Source organism: Centruroides vittatus, unplaced genomic scaffold (genome assembly GCF_030686945.1).
Source record: "Centruroides vittatus isolate TY-2023 unplaced genomic scaffold, ASM3068694v2 contig_980, whole genome shotgun sequence".
NCBI classification, from domain to species: domain Eukaryota; kingdom Metazoa; phylum Arthropoda; class Arachnida; order Scorpiones; family Buthidae; genus Centruroides; species Centruroides vittatus.
In genome coordinates this window covers 706,911-727,523 of record NW_027122652.1, presented here as the reverse complement: position 1 = coordinate 727,523, position 20,613 = coordinate 706,911, and the positions used below count along the sequence as shown (strand labels likewise).

The 20,613-nt window shown below is 28.8% G+C and overlaps 1 protein-coding gene across 1 annotated transcript; it reads right to left on the bottom strand.

Moving 5' to 3' along the window:
• Window positions 1-236: 236 nt before the first annotated feature.
• Window positions 237-18,747, bottom strand: LOC136985891 (neprilysin-11-like). Its single transcript, XM_067283275.1, has 21 exons — window positions 18,561-18,747; window positions 11,126-11,244; window positions 10,908-10,970; window positions 9,398-9,553; window positions 9,047-9,133; window positions 8,729-8,928; window positions 6,725-6,910; window positions 6,569-6,637; window positions 6,356-6,492; window positions 6,023-6,260; window positions 5,840-5,938; window positions 4,283-4,360; window positions 3,353-3,456; window positions 3,212-3,273; window positions 1,893-1,944; window positions 1,731-1,798; window positions 1,470-1,603; window positions 1,322-1,387; window positions 1,151-1,246; window positions 781-851; window positions 237-409 (listed from the first exon to the last, which is right to left on the bottom strand). The coding sequence occupies exons 1-21, from the start codon at window positions 18,599-18,601 to the stop codon at window positions 307-309; spliced, it is 2,229 nt and encodes a 742-aa protein (XP_067139376.1). The 5' UTR covers window positions 18,602-18,747; the 3' UTR covers window positions 237-306.
• Between the last annotated feature and the right edge of the window lie 1,866 nt (window positions 18,748-20,613).

The window sequence follows — 20,613 nt, the reverse complement described above, 5'->3', positions numbered from 1 at the left end:
TCAGATTGTTTTGCAAAATGTTAATGCATCTCAAGATGTCATCCTACTACTCTGAGGATCCAGGATCGAATCCTGATAAATTGAAAAACCTCAAGAATTTTTCGGGAGTGGTCTGCCCTAAAGGCTCCGTCACTAATCCCTTGTAGGCTTGGTCAAACTCTTAATGAGCTTGAAAAACTCTCCTAGTATCACAGGAAACAAAGAGTTATAAAAAATAAATACTATATTTCACTCACTGAACAAATTCAAAATAAATTTATTTATTAAAAATACAAACATTTCACAAGCAGATTTACGCGCATTGTGTTAGTCCCACATCTCGCATTTTTGTTCGGGATTCATGTAGCTATTTGAAGGGCAATTGAAGACTTTAGAAAATTCTTTGAAATTCATTAAAGGAACCAAGGTTCTGAAAAAAATAAAGCTTTTCTTATTAAAATTTGTAATTGAGAACAACTAAAACATTTACAGTATCCGTTTTGGTTAATGTTACCCTAGGTGCCAAGATGGCGGCTCGTCTCTGATTCCAGCAAGGAAACAGTGGGACGCACGTTCTAACCTAAACAATTCTAACAAATTACCATAATTATTAGCAACCAAATTATTAGAATAGGTTAAGTTAGAACGTGCGTCCCACTGTTTCCTTGCTGGAATCAGAGACGAGCCGTCATCTTGGCACCTAGAGTAACATTAACCTTCCTTTTTTTTTTGCTTTTTATTATTTTATAAAAAGTAATATTTATTAAAAATATAAGTATGCATAAGTACATATACCGGTACCTATATTTATTAGGACTGTGCATCTCTCTACCATAAACCTCAAACAGGGATTGCACTTTTTCACATTTTTCCTAAAATCGAAAAACGATACTTTTAAATAGACCTATTACATTGTCAAGAAATATAAATAAATATATTAAAGTAAAAGTATTTTTATTATACAATTCATTAATAATTAGGTAAATTATTAAAGTTTCCACGCTAATCAAGATTTTTTTCCTGTCTTTCATTATTAAAAATGATTAGCTAAAAATTGTTACATTATCAAATACGTTTTCAACAAATTAAAAAATAGCATACGCTTATCTTAAAACTGATTAAGTGATATATATAAAATCTATTATTATTTAACATTTCTAATAGTAATAACCTGAGCAGATGCTATGAAAAACATTTGTTCATTCGTGTAATCGAAACCTGGAAGATTTGGTTCTTTATCATGTTGCTGAAGATATCTCTTGTAAGCCTGTAACAACATTTATTAAATTTCTATAAAGTGAAATAATTCTTAAATTTTTATATGTTTGAAGTAAAAACTTACTCGATAAGCTATAACCATGCCACTGTTATCCGAAAAATCGTCGTCGATTGTACGCCTTCCCTCTATCTGAAAATGTCAATAAGTACTGTACAGTACATTAAACTTTATATATTTTATTGTTTTAAATAAAGATTTAATCTGTATTTACAGTGATATTTCCTTCTAATGGAAGTTTCGAGTATTGTTTTATTAAACAATTTTTTCTTTCTTTGAATTCGTTCAAAAATTTTTTCGGCCAATCTACTACTTTTTCGTTTCCTCCTGATTCTACTTTCATCCGTTCTGTAATAAAATAGAATATATGAATTATCAAACATGAAGAATTTTATTACTAATTTCAGCGACGAAAAAGTTTTATATATTGTAATAATTAAAACATCAATAATTAAGATCAGGATAAGTTACAAACCCAATTCGCCGAAGCCGTGGGAAATTTCGTGGCCAATCGTACTACCAATTCCGCCATAATTTAGATATCTATTATAAAAATATTTAAAATTAATCTAATTAAATTTAATTTAATTAAATTTATTAAACCGAAGTTTTAGTAAGTAGTAATTAACATCCTTACCTCGGGGCACCGTATGCAAAATATGGTGGCTGCATTATTCCTAATGGTACAGCTACGCGAGTTATTAAAAAAAATAATATACATAAACTTTGAATGGTTTAAATCTTATTAATTAAATAATTTAACTACAGTACAATCGAGGTAATCCGACATATATATGCCCAGGAGAGTGTCGGATTAAGGAAACTACCGGATTATTGGAATTAAGGTGATTTTAATTGTTTAATCCAGTGTTTTTCTATCTTTTCTAATTGTGAAAATATAACTTGGTAATTTTTTCTTACGGAATCCTACTTCTTTATCAGTGTAGAATTATTGCGTCTTATGTACAGTACTTATGATAATACACGCAAGAAGTGTTATGGAGCTGCTCAGCGCTATAATTCGCGGCACCACTTTAAATGTCGTGGTAGCATCCCGGTTGAAAATCTATTTAATTATTCGGAAAGAAAACATATGTTCATTTGCATGTACGAATACATTGTATTAATCAAATACGTGTGATTTGGTTTAAGTTATGGCAATGCAACACTTGGGCGATTTGCCTAGGCCCTAGGAGACGCCTTTTGGGAGGTCTTTTTAAGAGTAACTGGCCTCTATTACAGACGTGAATATAACAGAAAACACGTGGCCAGCCCGTTCTGGCGAAGCGCGAATCCACGACCGAATTCCCAGAGTTCAGGAAACGTCAAAAACATGTGGAATAGTACGGGAATATAAAAGTAGAGCAATCATATATCACTGTGTTTTAGAGTTCTTAAATTAATCGTCAATACTTTTGAAATAATTTTCAATCGTCATAACAGGTAATATGAGTTTCAAGTTAAAGGACTCCCATTTAAATATGTGGGAAATTTAATAGGTGGTACAGTTTTGTAGGAAATTTCGGGGACTCACCTTTGAATTTATTCAGTATTGTCTTATAAGATGGTATCAACCATTTTTGAGCATCCTAAGATAGAGAATGATACGATATTCAATATCGTACCAAATCTCAAACTCGATATCATGTCACGATTAATGGGAAAGTGTGCAAATTTAGTGGGAACTAGTGGGCAGCATGTTAAATTTTTCATGTATATTTAATGTAGTTAAATAAATATTTTCAGAAATTTGCTTAAACGTAAGATTTAAATTAATTTTTTTTCTGCTATTTTATTAGTGTTTCTATGTGATTTAATAAACTTAACTATACAGTCTAATTTAGAACAGCTGTGTGAAGGAAGAGTCTCGGTTTATTAAATAAAAATATATTAATTAAAATTCGTATTAATTTAGTAATAAAGTTAGAAAGAATACGAAAGTAAACTTTTACTTACTGATAAGTCCTGCATTTTCATCAGAATAATAGGCATTCACTTTAAACGTATCAAATCGTTCTCTATAAAAGTAAATTTATATAGATTCAATAGCAATTTTTTTCCTTAATTATTTATCATACACTAAGCTCAAAAACTTACCGTTTAGAATCAAGTTTTGATAATGTGCTTCCAAAAAACGTATCTGTATGTATATATTTATCTGTTTCTATTATATTTTTTACGTGATTATCTGTTACTTTAATCTAAAAATAAAAAGTAACTTTAAAACATAAAAATTCTTTTTATAATCAATTCTCAAATGAAAAATACTGTATTAAATATAATTAATGTATATATACATAATTATAAATATTATGTATGTACTTTATATTGTCTCTGCATAATATATATATATAGTACATAATATTTATAATTATCAAACAAATAAGATAACTTTGAAAGAAATTATCATCAAATAATGATATAATTTTTAATCATTTTTATTGTATAATATATATATATATATATATTTCGTGCATTAGTGTAATTGACCCGATGTTAGAGAAGGCCTGAAATTAAAAAGAGCAAACTTACATGCAACCCCTATCACTGTGGATGTAGCCACTATTGAGGTGAATATTGAGTATACATTTGAATATATGCATTTTTCACAGATATTTTTCTTGTATTTATTTGATATTTTTCTTAATTTATCTATTTACAAAAGTATTATGGGCACACTTCCTGGGCCCACCCTAGTTACGTTACTGATCTCTCTCGTACAATAAATAAAAATTTATTATTTAACCATTTAAAAATCTTAATTTGTACATTTAGAAAAATATATTTTATATTTTATCAAAATATTTGAAAATAATCAAAACATTTCAACGAAAGTATCTAAGAATTAATAAAAATCCCTTTGTAGGCTTACTTGATCAAGTTTATTTAAAAACGTTAAATATTGGTGTGTGTCGTTTAAATAGTATTTGGCGTATAACGTAAAAATTTGACAATTTGTTTAAAAAATAAATGAATAAAAATAAAGCATCTACATTTACTACTTATGTTTATACATTTCAGACTTACTTTTGAGAAAATTTCGGTTAACATAGGTATAATTAAAGAAGAATTCGTATATCCAATGCGATACTTAACATTTTTTACCTAAATGAAATATAAATAAAAGTTTATATAGGTTAAAATCAGAAGATTTTTCATAAGTTTAATAAAACTACTTAAAGTCATACAGTAACAAGAAAAAATTGTATAAAACAAACTGTTTACAATTTTAGTTCATAATAAATCTCGTCAAAAAAATCCAGCACGTTACTGGATTTTATGTTTAGGGTACCATTTTGGAAAACATTTTTTTAAAACAAAATCTTCGTCATTTCAAAACAGCTCAAAACTCTTATGAGAAAAATTTTCATTGTCTTATCCTAGCCGAGATATGGCTCATGACCCTCGAGTTCCTTACACCGAAATTTAATGACATTAATTCCTCTTATATACAAACTGCCACGCTAAATTTCGTTTTTAATCATTACCCCATCTTGAGATATTAAACGAAAGAGATGCTATCACGCACGAATCATTTTCTCCGTGTTTTTTTTTTTTTTTTTTTTTTTTTGGGGGTTATGGAATTTGTGAGATTTGTAAAGAACCTGGAAGGCCAAATATGACACGTTTACAATTCTTTCCCGTATTATATTATACTATCCGGGAAAGTACTGTAAATTATGCTGAATTTACAGTGGAATTTCTTTAAAACTTTTGTATCCTATCATTCGCGGAAAATGTACTGTACAATAAAATATAATACAATAAATTTTAAATAATACAATAAATTATTTTAAATATCATTTTATATTTCGAAAACTTTTCACTTATTTTATTTTTTCTTTTTAGTGTTTCTAAAATTTAATTGCCAAAAATATAAAACTATACAGAATATTAAATTTTATTGTTACAATAGTAATAATATAGTACTTTAAAATACTGGCAAAATTTACAGGCAACAAAAAGATTGATAAAAATATTACAAATCTAAATGAATTGAAACTTTTATGAAACAAATAATCGAATCCTTTTTCTCGAATATTACAATATTTGAGATAGATATGGAATAAGATTTGGTATAAATATACAATTTTATTCATATAATGTGATGTACAGAATTAAAATATGAAAGCCGAGAATTTCTTTTACTTTACTTGCACTGGTCATTATTGTTGATTGTTTTAAAGACATGTTTCAAAAGCAAATATTAAATAATACATTTTATATATAAAATATGTATAATATTTGTACATAATATTAAATAAATCATGTTTTGTTACTTTGGGAATATCCATTTTATTATAACGAAAATTCGATGCATAGTATGAGAGATTCCAAACCTCAACTTAAAAATTTTCATGAATCAAATTAAATTTTAATGGAAAATTTTTTTATTAATAATTAATGTGTTTTTAGTTGATATTCGCATTAAAACTTTATGTTACAAGTTAGTAAAAAAATTCTTCCATTCAGTTAAAAGTCTATTCAAATTTATTATTTGGATTAAACCTAAGTTAAATCATTCACATTGAAAACTTCTACAAAATTTTTTAAAGATATTTTTAAATTAAAAATTGTATTTACCTTGGATATTAATATATCTTTACTATAATCGTCGATCCATTTCTTTTCCGAAATGATTTCTTCTGTTGCCTTCAATACTTCTTTCACATAACTTTCTATCTAAATGCATTAAATCATTTCATACCGTTTATAATATAATGTTCTGATGTTTTAAATTTGCTATTTCTTTAAATATAATTTTACTTCTTTTATTTCTTCTACGGCCTGTGTATATTCCAGCATGTAATATTCTAATCCGAACGTAAACGGCAATCTGAAGTCTTCAATACATTCTCTCCACTTCTGTCTTTTGTAAGATTTTGGCATAAGTATGTTGATCGCAATACCGCGTTTCTCGTCAAAACTAAGTTCTCGGAATATAAAATCCAATTCATATAAATATTTAATAACTATGTTCCAAATAACTGTATTGTAGATAATTCTGTAAAATATAGAAAAAAATTAATCAGTAATATTCACTGGAAAATTATAGTTAAAACATTTTCTAAATATACAAAAGATACCTCTATAGCTTACCTAGGTTTTGTATTTTCAAATAATTTACATAATGACATCATTAATTCTAAATTAACTTCTAACTGAATGCCGTTATTGTAATTTTGGAGGTGATCCATATATTCGAATAAAAATTTAAAAACATCAGACCACTTAATCTAGAATATAAATTAAGTGAAATATAATATAAATTACATTTAACATATAGAGTTATAGATTCGTATTCCTAATTACCTGATTGCATATACTATCCAGGTTGCTAATAGTAACCATAGTCGTATTATAACTTACGTTTTCAGTCATCTGATCGAAAATTATATGTTGAAAAATACATTTGTAATGTGTTTTATTCGATTTTAAATTTCACAACGATTATAAAATAATACTCACTCTTGCTAAACGTGTTTCAAAATCTATTATTTCATTCATGATCTCGTTGATGTCGGTTGGGTCTAATCCAATTCGTATAAAAACATATCGAAATAAACTTTTATATTTCTCTTTAAGTTGGATTAAATACTCGTCTGTGTCATTCAATAACGCTTCACTATATACGGCAGCATATCCCACGCTCATCTTAAGTTAATATAAAATATATCATAGTAGCTAAATTTAAAACGAATTAAATAAAAAAATATATTTGTTTTGCACTATTCATATTTTTCATTTTTCGATTTTTTAAATTTCTTGCGTCATAATAATAACCACATGTTGGAAAAAACCACGTGTCAAAGCCTCTTTCAGTGGAATAGGTCTTTTCATTTTTCAATTTGTGCCATTCAATGAATAGTGTTTTTAAATTCTAGAAGTCTTTGCTATTTTAATTTACCACTATTATAAATTTGTTTTTATATTGTCCACGTAGATCTTATTTATAAATAGGACTAATTATACTGGCGTAGTTTCGAATTAGCAAAGGGAGGAAGTCTTAGTCAAAAATAAAACAAAAGTATCTTTACTTTCACCTGTGGACAATATAAAAATAAAATTGAAATATTAAGGACATTGAGGCACAAAGAATTAATATTTATTTCTACTATTATATTTTCAAAATGATGCTAACAACTATAATTAAAATTTTTCTTCAACAATTCGAGATTGAAAATTCAAAAATTCTAATTTTCCGAAATACATCGTTTATCATGCAAAAAAACAGTATTTACTTGTTTGGATAAAGGAATACAAGAACATAAACGAAATGTAGATACTTGATTTAATTGACGGACTGAAATCGAGTGTAAATGAAGAATACTAAAGGAGACTTCATGAAATTCTTTAGACCTATTGTATTATTCGATATAATATTACAGTACAATCTCAGTAATCCGGTCTTTCGCTAGTTAGACATGGCCAGTAATACGACTCCAGATTCCACTAAACACAGCATGGTATCTGGCTCGATCTTGATTACTCGAGCTTGCTGACGATATTAAAGATTGTTAGACTCTTATCTTGTCTTGTTAGAGTCTTATCTTGAGCTACTCAAAACAGGTATAGTATCTTATAATAATACAGTAGTGAACCGAAAATCGGAATCAATTGGAGACTGGGGTTGTTCAGATTAGGGATTTGTTCCGATTACGGTTTATGTACGAAAAAATATATTAACCTGTCCGATGTTCAAATTTTTCTCCGTTGCGTGTCGCTTCCTGTTGAATTTTCGTCGATTTTAAGCCTAACGAAAATGTTTATAATAATAATCGAGGCTATCGTATCGTTAAAAATTATTTCTGCATTTTGTACAAACAAACTAAATATATTGAAGAATATAAAAACATGAAAATTATACTTTAGAAGTAAATTTAGTATCAAAAACGTTCGATTCAGCACGACACAGTCCGACTGAAAATCGTGCCGATTACCGGCGATTCTGATTACCGGGGTGCCGATTTACGAGTCTCTACTGTACTGTTTAAATATAAAATAAACTCCCCGAAACTTCCCACTAAAAATACCGGATTTCCCGTTTATTTTCTAATTAAAGTTTCCACGATCGGTTCAATTTCCCACTAAATTTAGTGAGATTCCACCAACTTGGCAATGATTACCAGCGACCCAGATCGCTCAGATGTTCAGATCAGTAGTCAAACTTAATATAATGTATTAAAACCATTCAAATAAACAATTTTTTTTCGAATAATTAAACTATTGAATTCATCTTAGTTTCAGTAATCCGACATTATTCCGGTTCCATATCTATCGGATTAACGAGATTGTATTGTATTGTACTTTATACTTTTGTCTTCTAAAAAATAAAGCAATATTCCTAAACATAAACTCTTCATAGTTAGATATATAATCCTGTAATTATGACAGAATAAGTATTAGTTTGGTAGATCAGTAATTAAACTACGTGTAAATTCTATTGTATTAAATGAAAAACATTATACATACGTATATATACTGCAACGTATCGTTCTGAGTGTGTGAGATAGCTCGGTAAAATATCCCAGTCGGTTCATATAACATGAATTTGGCCAGGATTTTTTCTATATTAATGGATAAATGCTTATCGCGAGGATATTCAGTAAAGGGCCAACCTGAGATCTGAAGCGCATCGAGAATATCATCCAGAATTTGCTTAACAGAAGTAGCTAAAATGTAATTTTATAAACATGAAACATTATGTTTTAAAATCAATAAAATTTTTGGATATTTATAACTTAAATAATTAAAATTTTAAATCGTTATTATTATTAATTAAACACTTACATTTCTTTAAACATGACTTATAGAACTTTTTCACTTTCTCTATGTAATTATGCGATTTTGTAGATTCCTCCGATTTTTCCAAAGCTTCTAAAAACGTAATAAAATTATTTACATACCAGAAAAATGTTATTTCATTCTTATATTGAAATTAATATAGGCCTTTCTAAAGTTATTTCTGTGCAATAATCAAATAATCTTTTACACACAGCTGTTTACTTTTCTAAATGAGACATTACATTGTCTATAAATTAAATTTATCCTGCGATTTTAAAAACGTCTTCAACTAAAAAATCATTTATAATGTCTTACATTTAGTTGTTGAATAAATAATATCATTTAACAGAAAGTTACCTTTTTCTAAGTATTTTATATGTCCTCTTAATTCTGTATCAGGATCGATCCAATCACTATAAATATCTCTGTACTTTAGATAAGATCCACAAGTAAACTTGAAAAAATCATCACATGGATTGACTGAAGTATCCATATTTTGAAGAATTCTTCCAGCTTGTAATTCAAAATTACATAAATTTTAGTATCAATAATTGTAATATATATAGAGAGGCTCTGCCTCATTCATCGGCAGAGCCTCTCTATATATATTGGCAACGTTTTCATTACAAGAACAGCGTATAATCATTTGTTTTCTCCATTTGAGTAGTGTGATACTGACTGAAATTCATGAACTGACTGAAATTCACGTCTCTCTCAACCAGTTGAGAGAGACGTGTAGTAATGGTGTCATGGATGTGTCTAATGTGCGTTCGTGGGTGCGACAGTTCAAAGAAGGCAGAACTCTGCAGTAACGTAATTTTATTAAAACTCAGGAACGTGACTTAAACAACGTTAATTTGGAGTAAAGTTTATTTATAATAAATCAATAAACGTGTACTGAAGATTTAAATGTCTAGTTTCATTTGTACTAACACAATATAAATAATTTATTTCATGTATATAATAGATCAAATCTTATATTTGCTAATGTTTCTTATTTGTTCAAGTGTAAAGAGTCTGTAAAAATATATAAAATATTTAAGTATCTGCCGACGTATAGTGCAGTTTAGTTTAATATAATCTTATTCCAAAGTGACTAACAAACTTAAAAATTAAATATTAAAATAGATTCTTAATACTGTTATGCCTTTATTGTAAAAGAGTGCAGAAGAAAATGAATTTTTCATAGCCTTTATGCAAAGCATATCTTATATAAAAATCGAAAGTTTCTACCTCAAGATTTTATTAATAACATAATGAGACAGAATAAACTCTCATTATGAAAATCTTTTATCAATGCTTACACCATTGAGAAATAGAAATCCTCATTAACATCAAATGCAATTCACTCTCTCGTGAACGTTCATTCATAAGCATGTCATTGACATCTTTCACTTCTCTTGTCGAACTAATTGAGAGTAAAATCCACTTTCCTATAAAATTGAGTTAATTGTATGGCTTATATAGTACTGTACTAATAACTTAATTGTCTACAGTCCAATCTCGTAAGATTCCAATGATTTAAATTAACCATGTTAAATTCTTTGAAAACTTAGAATTTAAATAATTCAAAAATATTATATCAGATTTAGATTAATCTCTGCTTGAAAACATTTAATATTCTTTTACAAAATATTATTTTATAATGAAATGAAAGTACTAAATATTACGGAATGTTAATGCCTTTTCGTATCTTTTTTAACTAAAAAGTAATATTCACAGTAATTTAGATCCATATATTAATCGTGCTAAAAAATAAATCTTCGAATCTAAATCAAATTTATTCCTAAAATGCTTCTACATAAAATTACAGTAATATTTACCTCAAAGAATTTTTGAATTTAATAAATTTTTGAAAGAACCTTACCTTCTTGCTTACATATTGGAGTCAGGCAAATTTTTTCTTTCGGAATAACTTCATTATTAGAATCTGTTCGAAAAGATTTCTCTATCATTTACTTTCTTTTATGCGTAACTAAATATTTCTGCTTACTGAACAACATTACAAAAATGAATATTGCAATACTTTTATAATATTTACTTAAAATTGCATGCAATAATAAATAAATAATTTCAAATATTTACTTTTATTATGTAGACCTGTTATAAGAGCAATTGTAGTGATAAAAACTATAATCAAGATGATGCAAATAATAAAGAAACAACGCTCTAGTTTCGATCTTCTGTGCCATGACATGCATTTCCTATATTTAGAAATGACATGAAATGTTATTTAAAATTGTTTAAGATTTTTTAATAAATAAATACAAATTATTCTTACTTATTTTAATAATAGGTTTACAATTGTAAATAGTATGAATTATAAAAAGAGACATTAAAAATTCATATACAGTATTGTTGATATAGAATATAAAAGAAATATAGAAAATTAACAGTGAGATTACAATAAAAAAATAAATATGTTCAAAGAAAGAGGAAAAAATATATTAAACCAGAACTCCTGTTAATTTATTTTATTCTGACTGAATTTTTTCTCATTAATTCCCTACGTTAGTTTTTAATAATGTATAAATGCGGTCTGTGAATATTCCCCACAATAAATACAAATTAACGACTATTAACAGAGATTTTTATTTCGATTTAAAAGTATATAAAATATATATTTTTTATTTAAATGAAATGGCGTCGCTACGTCGTTAGTTTTGAAGTGATTTAAGACAAATTAGTCGACCCTGTAATCAAAATGTCTTATTAATATTTGTGTAATTTATTCTGTATTTAATATAATAGTAACGAGTGGTTTAAAAGTTTTAAGAAGGATGTAGCTACATAAATCATTAGCCTATATAAGTTAATGATTTATTGAGTTTGAACTTTTAACATTAGTTTATAAATTAATAACGAATGCAACCAAGCAATCGCCTTAGATACTCGGACTATAAATTTGCTAATTTTTTATAATTAATACTAAGTAATTTGCTACTAGAGTTAGAGGTTAAGCGCCATCTCTTATCTAAATTAATAATTTATTAAATAATTTAAAAATTCAAATATTTAGTAACTACCGGAACAGCATTTCTTCGATTAAACCCGAAAGTTTATTTTTAAAATGTCCGTTTTTTCTTGAGTTTATTTCAGGACCCGGGTTTTTTCGATGACGAAGTTTATTTCCTTGCAGCGGAGAGGAGTGGGAAAGAATTGAAAAAATATCTTAATTCCTCGTTACATTGTCCACTATCAAACTATCAAAAGCACTTCTTGACTGTATTTATGGGTTGCAGCTACGGCATTTGAAATAATGTTTTCATAGTTAACGTCTATTCAACGTCTTCCGATTCAGTTATTACGTTGTCATTCATGTTTGCTTCGATGTTGTAAGAATAAAGATCTTGACTACCATGTTCTGATTCAAATCCTTCATCTCTTTCTAATTCAAATTTTCATAATTACCCTTCGACTGATAAACTCTCGACTTATGAACTCGATTACGACATTTCTACGCTCAATATTCGACAATATTTATAATTTTGTTTCAAAAAATAGTTCTCGTGGGCGTAGGAATAGAAAGTGCTGTCCAACTCTAGACAATTCGAAAAGATAGAATATTAGTTCAACTGCTTACCCCATACAATGCAGACTTCAATATGTTTTTCATGCTTTTTCGAAGACCTGCATTAATCGAGGAAATACGATAGATAATTTTATACTTTTGGATTATTCGAATAAAATGGACAGCTTTTATCTTTAAAATATAACTAAATTTTTCGTCTGACTGAATGACCGATCTGTAATTGTTCATAGCAGTATCATTTGATCATTTCCCAACTGTGAGATATATTTTCCTACTGAAATCATATTCGACTTCGGAGGTTTAACTCGCACCTTCGTACTGTACATCTACATAACGGCGCCTCTGTACGTAATACATTTATAAATACTTGATAAGATCATGTGAAAACATGGATGATAACAGTCTTCCTGGATTTTTTGTTGAATGAATAGACAGGGATAAGGAAGATCAAGTAGAAATCCTGAAAGAATGTTGTTGAGAAAGCATTGATTGAAAAAAGTGTGAATAATAAATAAAGTTGAAGTGTGAACAAATTAAAAATAAGTCAGGATAATGGTCATGGTAATAGATGCTACATATAATTAATAATATAATGATGATTAATATGCATACATAATATTTATCTTCCTTTAAACAATCACCGATATACAAATAATTTAATTGAAAACAAATTTTAACACACTAAAAATCTAATTTTCTATTTATTCAGAACAGAGAACAAGAATATTTTCTAGTTATTTACAAACTGTGAATTTTTACATCGTTTGACACTATTTGACAAAAGAATTAAGGTAAAATTACATTCAGTTGTGCAAATTTTCTAACACTTAAACGACAGATTCCAAGGAATGAAGAGAGGCTATCAGTTAATATCAATGAAAGATAAAAAGAGAGCGTTGTGGAAGAAGAAATACTTTGTGAGGAAAGAAATAGGCGCTTTGCTATCGTGCAAAAGCATTTCAAGATATTTTGTTTCATTATAAGTGAATTTAGTCATGGTCCCACAACCTACAGCGGGGCCCCCAGATCAGGATCATTGACGAGCTCCCCTTGTAGTTATAACATATGCAGAAAGATAAGTAATTGCGTCACGTACACGACAGAAAAATGCAAAAGGGAACATTAATCCACTGTGCAAAAAGTGTGCAGACGAGAAAAAACACGCGTCACAATTTACATAATGTATAGTACGTACTGTACATACGTTAATAGTGTTCGCAGAATCATAAATATAATACCTGCAAAAAAGTAAATAAACTATTTATAAAACTAAATTCGGCAATTACAGCAAATATTAGTGTGCATTGCCATGTCGAGCAAAATTAGGCGATTCCATTCCATCTGCTGCCTCAATATAGCAGCAGTATGACGGGGTCAGCCGGCTCGGAAAAAGTAAGTGTAACTGTCGCAACAGTCTTACGAGGGTATCGCAAAAAATTTAACAGACGCTATACGCAAAAAATGGCCCAAAAAACTTGTTATAAATCGGTGAGCTATATATTATCATTAATAACCCCTTCTTTCCTATTTTTTTTTAATTATGTAATTAAACATAATTAATTAATATTAAAAATAATAAAAATGAAAAAAAACGAAAGAAATGTGTTAATTTTGAAGAAAAAGCTTCGAAGTACAATTTCCTTTTTCTCGCCTTAGCGCGAAACTTGACACTGATGAGTCATTGTTTACACAGCTGGATGACCTTGAGAACAGCTGGTGTCGTGTTTCGCGGGACATTCTCATGAAACTCTCGGGTGGAGAAGGGTAAAAAGTAGGGTGAATACTAGATGGAGGGATATTTCAAAATTTTTTTTTTAATTACGATTTTAATTGAAATTTCCGACCCCCCGACTTAATTACACGTAATTATAAAAAAATCTATTAATTAAAAAAATTAAAAAACTATTGGATGTTGTTTTTTACATCAGAAAATAGCTTTAAATAACTTTACCGAAGTAAAATCGGCGCGCTAGAACTTTAGAAGGATGAATAAAGTTCCATAAAAAAATCCCATAAAAAAACAATTAAGTGTTAATTGCCCCTCATTAAGGGTTAATTAAAATCGCAATAAAATTTTTTCGCGCGGGTAAAAATTTTTCAAAAAATTTGGGGACTGAAAAAACATCCGAAAAATCAAAAAAAAATTTTTATTTCTCCCGAGGGTAGTCGCAAAAAATTTAACAGACGCTATACGCAAAAAATGGCCCAAAAAACTTGTTATAAATCGGTGAGCTATATTTCATTTAATGCTTCTGAACATAGATTGTTTAACCATACTGAAAAAGATTGTTAGCAAGATTGAGAGCGTATTTAACCTTCAAATATCCCGATATATATTTTATCATGCACTGAAGGTTTTCTATTATTCCAAACACATAGATCATATTATCTGTGCTGCGTAATGAGATAGAAACCTTGCAAAAGCTGTATGTTATCTACTATGATAAGTAAATAATTCTGTAGTCATTCATTTCTTTTATCCAGTAGCTTTTTAAGAAAATTTCACCAAATACTTTTTTTTTTTTTAATTTGATGCACGAGAAGTGTACATTTTAAGTTTGTAACATTGTTACACTACTTCTCAACATAGTTCTCTTCAACTTTCAGACATTTTAATCAACTCTGTGCCGACTTTTTAAATTCTTGTTCAAAGAATTCGGGATTCTAGGCCCTCACCATAATCTTCATGGCTTTCTAAACCTCAGCATCAGTTCAAAAACGAAGATCTTGTAACGCTCTCTTTAATGCTGGAAAAACGTCTCTGAGTACCAAATCATGGCTGTACAGAGAATGGTTAATGATTTTCAAACCCAATTCTGCAGTCTTGGGTTGTGTTTGTATGGCGAAATAGAGACAGGTGTTATCATCGAGAAGGACGACATTCTGCCCATACACTTTATGCACGATAATGAGAGTCACTCATCATTATCGTGAGTTGGCGTGGGACTAACCTGCAGAAAATTTAGCATATTCTAAAGTGTCATGTAGGATTCTGTCTTATTTCAATGGAAATGTCCAATACTGTAAATAAAATAAAATAAAAAACGGTTTATAGCTCGCAAAGTTCACTAGAGTGCACAAGCGCACGACCTGAATTTACCTCTCTCCGGAATTGATTATTCACAATACGTTGTGTTTGTGAGAGGAACATGTGTTCTAGTTTGTTTGTTTGTTTAGTTATGGCAACGCAACTAAACAAACTCTCAAACTTTTATACTTTTATTTATTTTAATTATTTCGTTCACTCGTCCTACAGAAAATAATTCTGCATCATTTTCTATTTGCACAAACATCACAAATTCACAGTATTGGCATTGTACCGAACAATCTTCTGTATATTTCACTGGCTAAACAGTCAAACTCGTACAGGATCACGGCTTACACCTCTCCCTTACATTACATTTCTAATACGCGTGATGCGACAGCCGGATGGCCGAACGGCAGCCTACCGCTCTGGGTACCCGGGATCGAATCCGGACGGGTCGAAAATCCCTGGAATTTTTCTGGAAGTGGTCCTGCCAAACGCTTTCTCTCACCATATTAGGCGGTCAAGAGGTAAGGGACGGTGCTTACAAAAGCTAAAAAAGGGTGTCTTAATAATTTACATTCGAAAATTGACTTGTGTGATGTAATTTCATGTTCTACGCCCTTCGAAACTGCTTACGTAACAGGTTACTAACAGTTCAATAGCATATCCGGCAACTACGTTTATATGCCTTTCAAATTTCTAAAACATTATGGGCTGCTGAAAATTTGAATTAACTATATATTAAATGTGGACCAATGTTTACATTTCATGCCACTGTTATTTGCATCTTTCTTACATTTAACCCCACCTATTGCTTTTAAGTAAAATGAACAAAAGGTGTAAAGAATAGAAAATAATTTACAGTTACGGTGTTAACAATCCAAGAGAACGAGACTACACGCAAAGCTATCTGTGACCTTACGTACATTAATTCTGTTTGTTTTAATAGAAGTGCCAGAAAATCAATGATCAATCTATACATTATATTTATTTATAAAATATGTATATTGTACAAGTTAATATTATATAATAAGCACAATATTATAAAATAAAGAAAATATAAGTCATTGTATTCTTTTGTATCTAGAACACATGTTCCTCTCACAAACACAACGTATTGTGAATAATTCTGGAGAGAGGTAAATTCAGGTCATGTGCGCTTGTGCTCTCTGGTAAACTTTGCGAGCTACATATTGTTTTTCTATTTTATTTTATTTACTTTAGAAGTAAGAGTCGTTTTAAAAATAAAGTGATATACGAGTAATAGCATAAAAATAATAGTTAAAGCAGATAAAAATGCATAAGTCATTGAAATTTTAACAAATTTATGAGATACTCTGACCACAAAATGAGGCATATATGAGGTCAGAATATACGTAGAATTAAAACATATCCTAGTATAAAATCAAATACCACGGTCATTCAAATAAAAAAAGTAATTAAAAAACTTTATGGTGTAGTTTTCTTTTGTCGTTTATAATAAACGAATAAAACGCCCATAAAAATTAAAATTATTCCAGTTGACCATGAAAGTTACACAATAATTTTCCGGGTGTCCACATATACAGTTATACAATTCAGTCAGCTTTCAAATAAAAAATTAAAAATACTTTTTAAAAATGAGAGTGACGTCTTTTAAAAGAGTATTATTTTAGTATTCCAAATGAACGGAAACGTATGAGTGAGTGAAAACAATATAAAACTTTTTAATAAATGAAATAAATAAATATGTCTGTTTTAATAAATTAAATTAACAGTTTTTAAGTAATACTTAAGTCCAAATTTATGAATTATAAATGTTTTTAATCTCTTTAATTAATTTACTTAATGCAAAAAATAATTACGCTTTATTATAATTAGTTTTTTAATTGATTTTAGATTTTTCAAAAAATATTTCTTTAAAAAATAAGAAACTTTCTCGAAATTTTCCTGATTAACATTAACCTGTATTTTGAAACTAACAAATTTGATTTATTCAACATAAATTTACAATCTTTCTTTTAATTACAGTTATTTTAAAAAAAATTCATTTAAATTATGTATTTATTTATTTTATCTTTCCTTTACATTTATAAATTAATGACACATTCCATTTTTATATTAACTTATTAAGAATCTTGTTACTCAGTTGTTTTACTAGAACTTAATTCCCAATTTCCTGTTCGTCTTTGTTCATGTGGTTAAAAGTAATATAATGGTCGAGATAAACGAAAAGAATATTGCGCTGGAATAACAAATGTAGGTGAGTATACAATATTGCTAACAATATATTTGTATTTGCACAACGAAAAAATACATAATTTATTCATTCTTATTAATTAATAAATTATATAAACATAAAATTTAAAATAAATCATTTATTAAATGAGATAATTATTAGCGATGTTTAATTATTTACGACGTGAATATTTTCTCCCGTTAATGAAGCGTTATTAATAACTAGTGACTAACAGACTCGAGACGGTAACAATATTAGTCTGTCGTTCTGAGGGATTCAATTATGAGTTGTCACTTGATCATTTGAAATTTCCCTAAGTGATTTTAGATCCCTGTAACCATGATGAACAAGAAAAAACCCTGTTACCATGATGAGCGATAAAAAATCCCTGTTGCCATGTTGAGCAAGAAAAAAATCCCTGTTACCATGATGAACAAGAAAACAATCCTCTTAATGTTGCAGGATAGAATGACTAAGAAAGATCACTTAATACGTCTAGTCACTACATAACTTAAAATTTTAGACCATCGTTATTGATGTTTTTCCCCCTGAAAGGAAATAACTTAAAAGGAATGTAAATTGTAGTAGCATCCCGAGCTTAAAGTTATTAATCTCGAATGATATTTCTATTTAATTGTGTATCAATTTAAAATATTCGATGAACGGTTTATACTTAGATGCAAAGTGAAGCTTTCAATTGAGATAAAATACAATTTGTTTAAACAGAAAATTATTTACTCACTTTTTATCGCGAAATTCTGCACCGCTTTTTTCAATTTCCATAGTTTTTCTATCACATTTAATTCGATTATACAACTTATTCGTTAATTTTATACTTTGTAATTATACTTAAAGCAAAGTTTAGGCATTATTTCCTTTATAATAGCGACTTCGCTTACTACTACACGCCAGTGTCAACATAGAACGAGTCTGTCCTTGGAGCAGAAAATTTGTCTGGCATGAATTTTCTCCGACAGATGGTGCTATATTTTATTATTTATAATTCTATAGTTTATCCATAATAATTTGAGTATCATTTATTCTAAAGTTTAAACTATATTATAACTCATTAGAAGTTTTATTGCATATTCATAGAAAGAATTCTTGAGATAGAATATCAGGAGAGTATTATTTATAACCTAAAAATACAAAATTAACCCATTATATTCTAAATAATATTAAAAACTTAAAACACTTACTTATTTTATAATTTTTTAAATATTGATTTTAAAGTTAAATCGATTAGAACTTTAATTTCTTAAAGTTTAAAATAATTAATGAAATTGTAAAAATCACTATTACTTTTTATAAATTAATGATGTAGCCTATTATGGAAACCTTAATGATAAGTAGAGTAAGCAAAGGGCGTTTCGTCACATATTTTATTGGAAATAAACGCATCAGCAATGCCTAGCAATATAAAACCTTTGAAAGAACACATTGGCGTGCTGTTGCTCTATGATTTGAAAATGGCCACAACGAAACGAAGGCTCACCATCTCATCTGCAAAGCGTTTATTAAAGCGTTCACAGGTGTACCAAAGTCAACCAGCTATTGCGAATAACAAAGGGATGGTATTGCAGAAAGCAATAATCTTCATTCGTTTGACATCAGAAGGCAATAATCTTCATTTGTTTGACTGCTTCTAACATCACTGTACTGTGAACGACTAGATCGTGTTCTGCTGTGACGAAGTTCTTTCATCTTAGTGTTCAAACGTTCTCAAGAGCAAGTAGAAAAAATATGTATACTGTATATTGTTTACTCAAAATATTTTAGTTTTACAATACAGATTGAACCGCGATAGTCCGGAATGCTTGGGAACAGAAAGATGCGGGAATAGCGGTTTTTACAAATTATTGAAACTAGGAGTAAAAATGGCAATATAATAATGTCTGTACTGTATCTGTGTAGCAAAATCAACCACCTTAATTAAGCAAGTTGTGGCAAACAAAGAATATGGCCTCGGTGGCCAAACTGTGGCTCGCTGGCCTCATGCGGCTCCTCCAGACTCCTATTGCGACTCTCAAATATTTATAAAATTTCTTTTTATAAATTTGGTTCATGCTATTTACACGTATAAAATACATTTGTAAGTTTTCTGTTACGTAGTGCATTGTATACAGAGATTGTAAGTGTAACTCGCAACAACCTCGAGCAGACAACTGAAAGCTTAGGATACATTCATAAAGTCGAAGAAGTTAAATGATTGTTTACTTAGTCAGTATCAGTTAAGTAAATTAACAGTTATATTTACTAATTAACATAGACAAGTATAGTATTTTACAGGATTTTTATGTATGAAAGTATTTTTAATAACTATAGGGCCTATACAGGATAATATAAATAGATGATGTTGTTTTCCTATAGATATTCCAATAGAGAATGCGGTGCTCATGTATTTCTGATAAGCAATGTATGGCTCCTATCGTGACAAGGTTTAGTCATCTCTGGAATATGAGGCGGTGCCACAATTCCGTATTACCAATTTACGGATCATTTGAGGTGGCGTTAGATATAAGAAAAGTTGATAATTTCAGATACTTTTAGTTTACTACTAACTTTTTCCAATAAAAATGTTTAAAACTCACAAAAAGTCAAAAATCGGTTAATCAGAAAATAATAAAAATACAAAAAGAAGAGCTGTAACTTATTATAACATTAAAGATCTTGACAAATTATAAACAAATTGCTTCTTGTCGTTCTTATTTAATGTTAAGGTTTATAACTCTAGAACGGCTAAAATTAGACTTATCACTGTATGTATTGGAAAAAGTTCAAGTAGAAGACCACAG

Coding starts and splice junctions, on each gene's coding strand:
- LOC136985891 (XM_067283275.1), bottom strand. CDS start 18,601: ATGGAAATTGAAAAAAGCGGTGCAGAATTTCGCGATAAAAA. Junction 10,971..11,125: donor AACAGGTCTACATAATAAAA/GTAAATATTTGA, acceptor CTTTTCGAACAG/ATTCTAATAATGAAGTTATT. Junction 6,638..6,724: donor TTGAAACACGTTTAGCAAGA/GTGAGTATTATT, acceptor ATTTTCGATCAG/ATGACTGAAAACGTAAGTTA.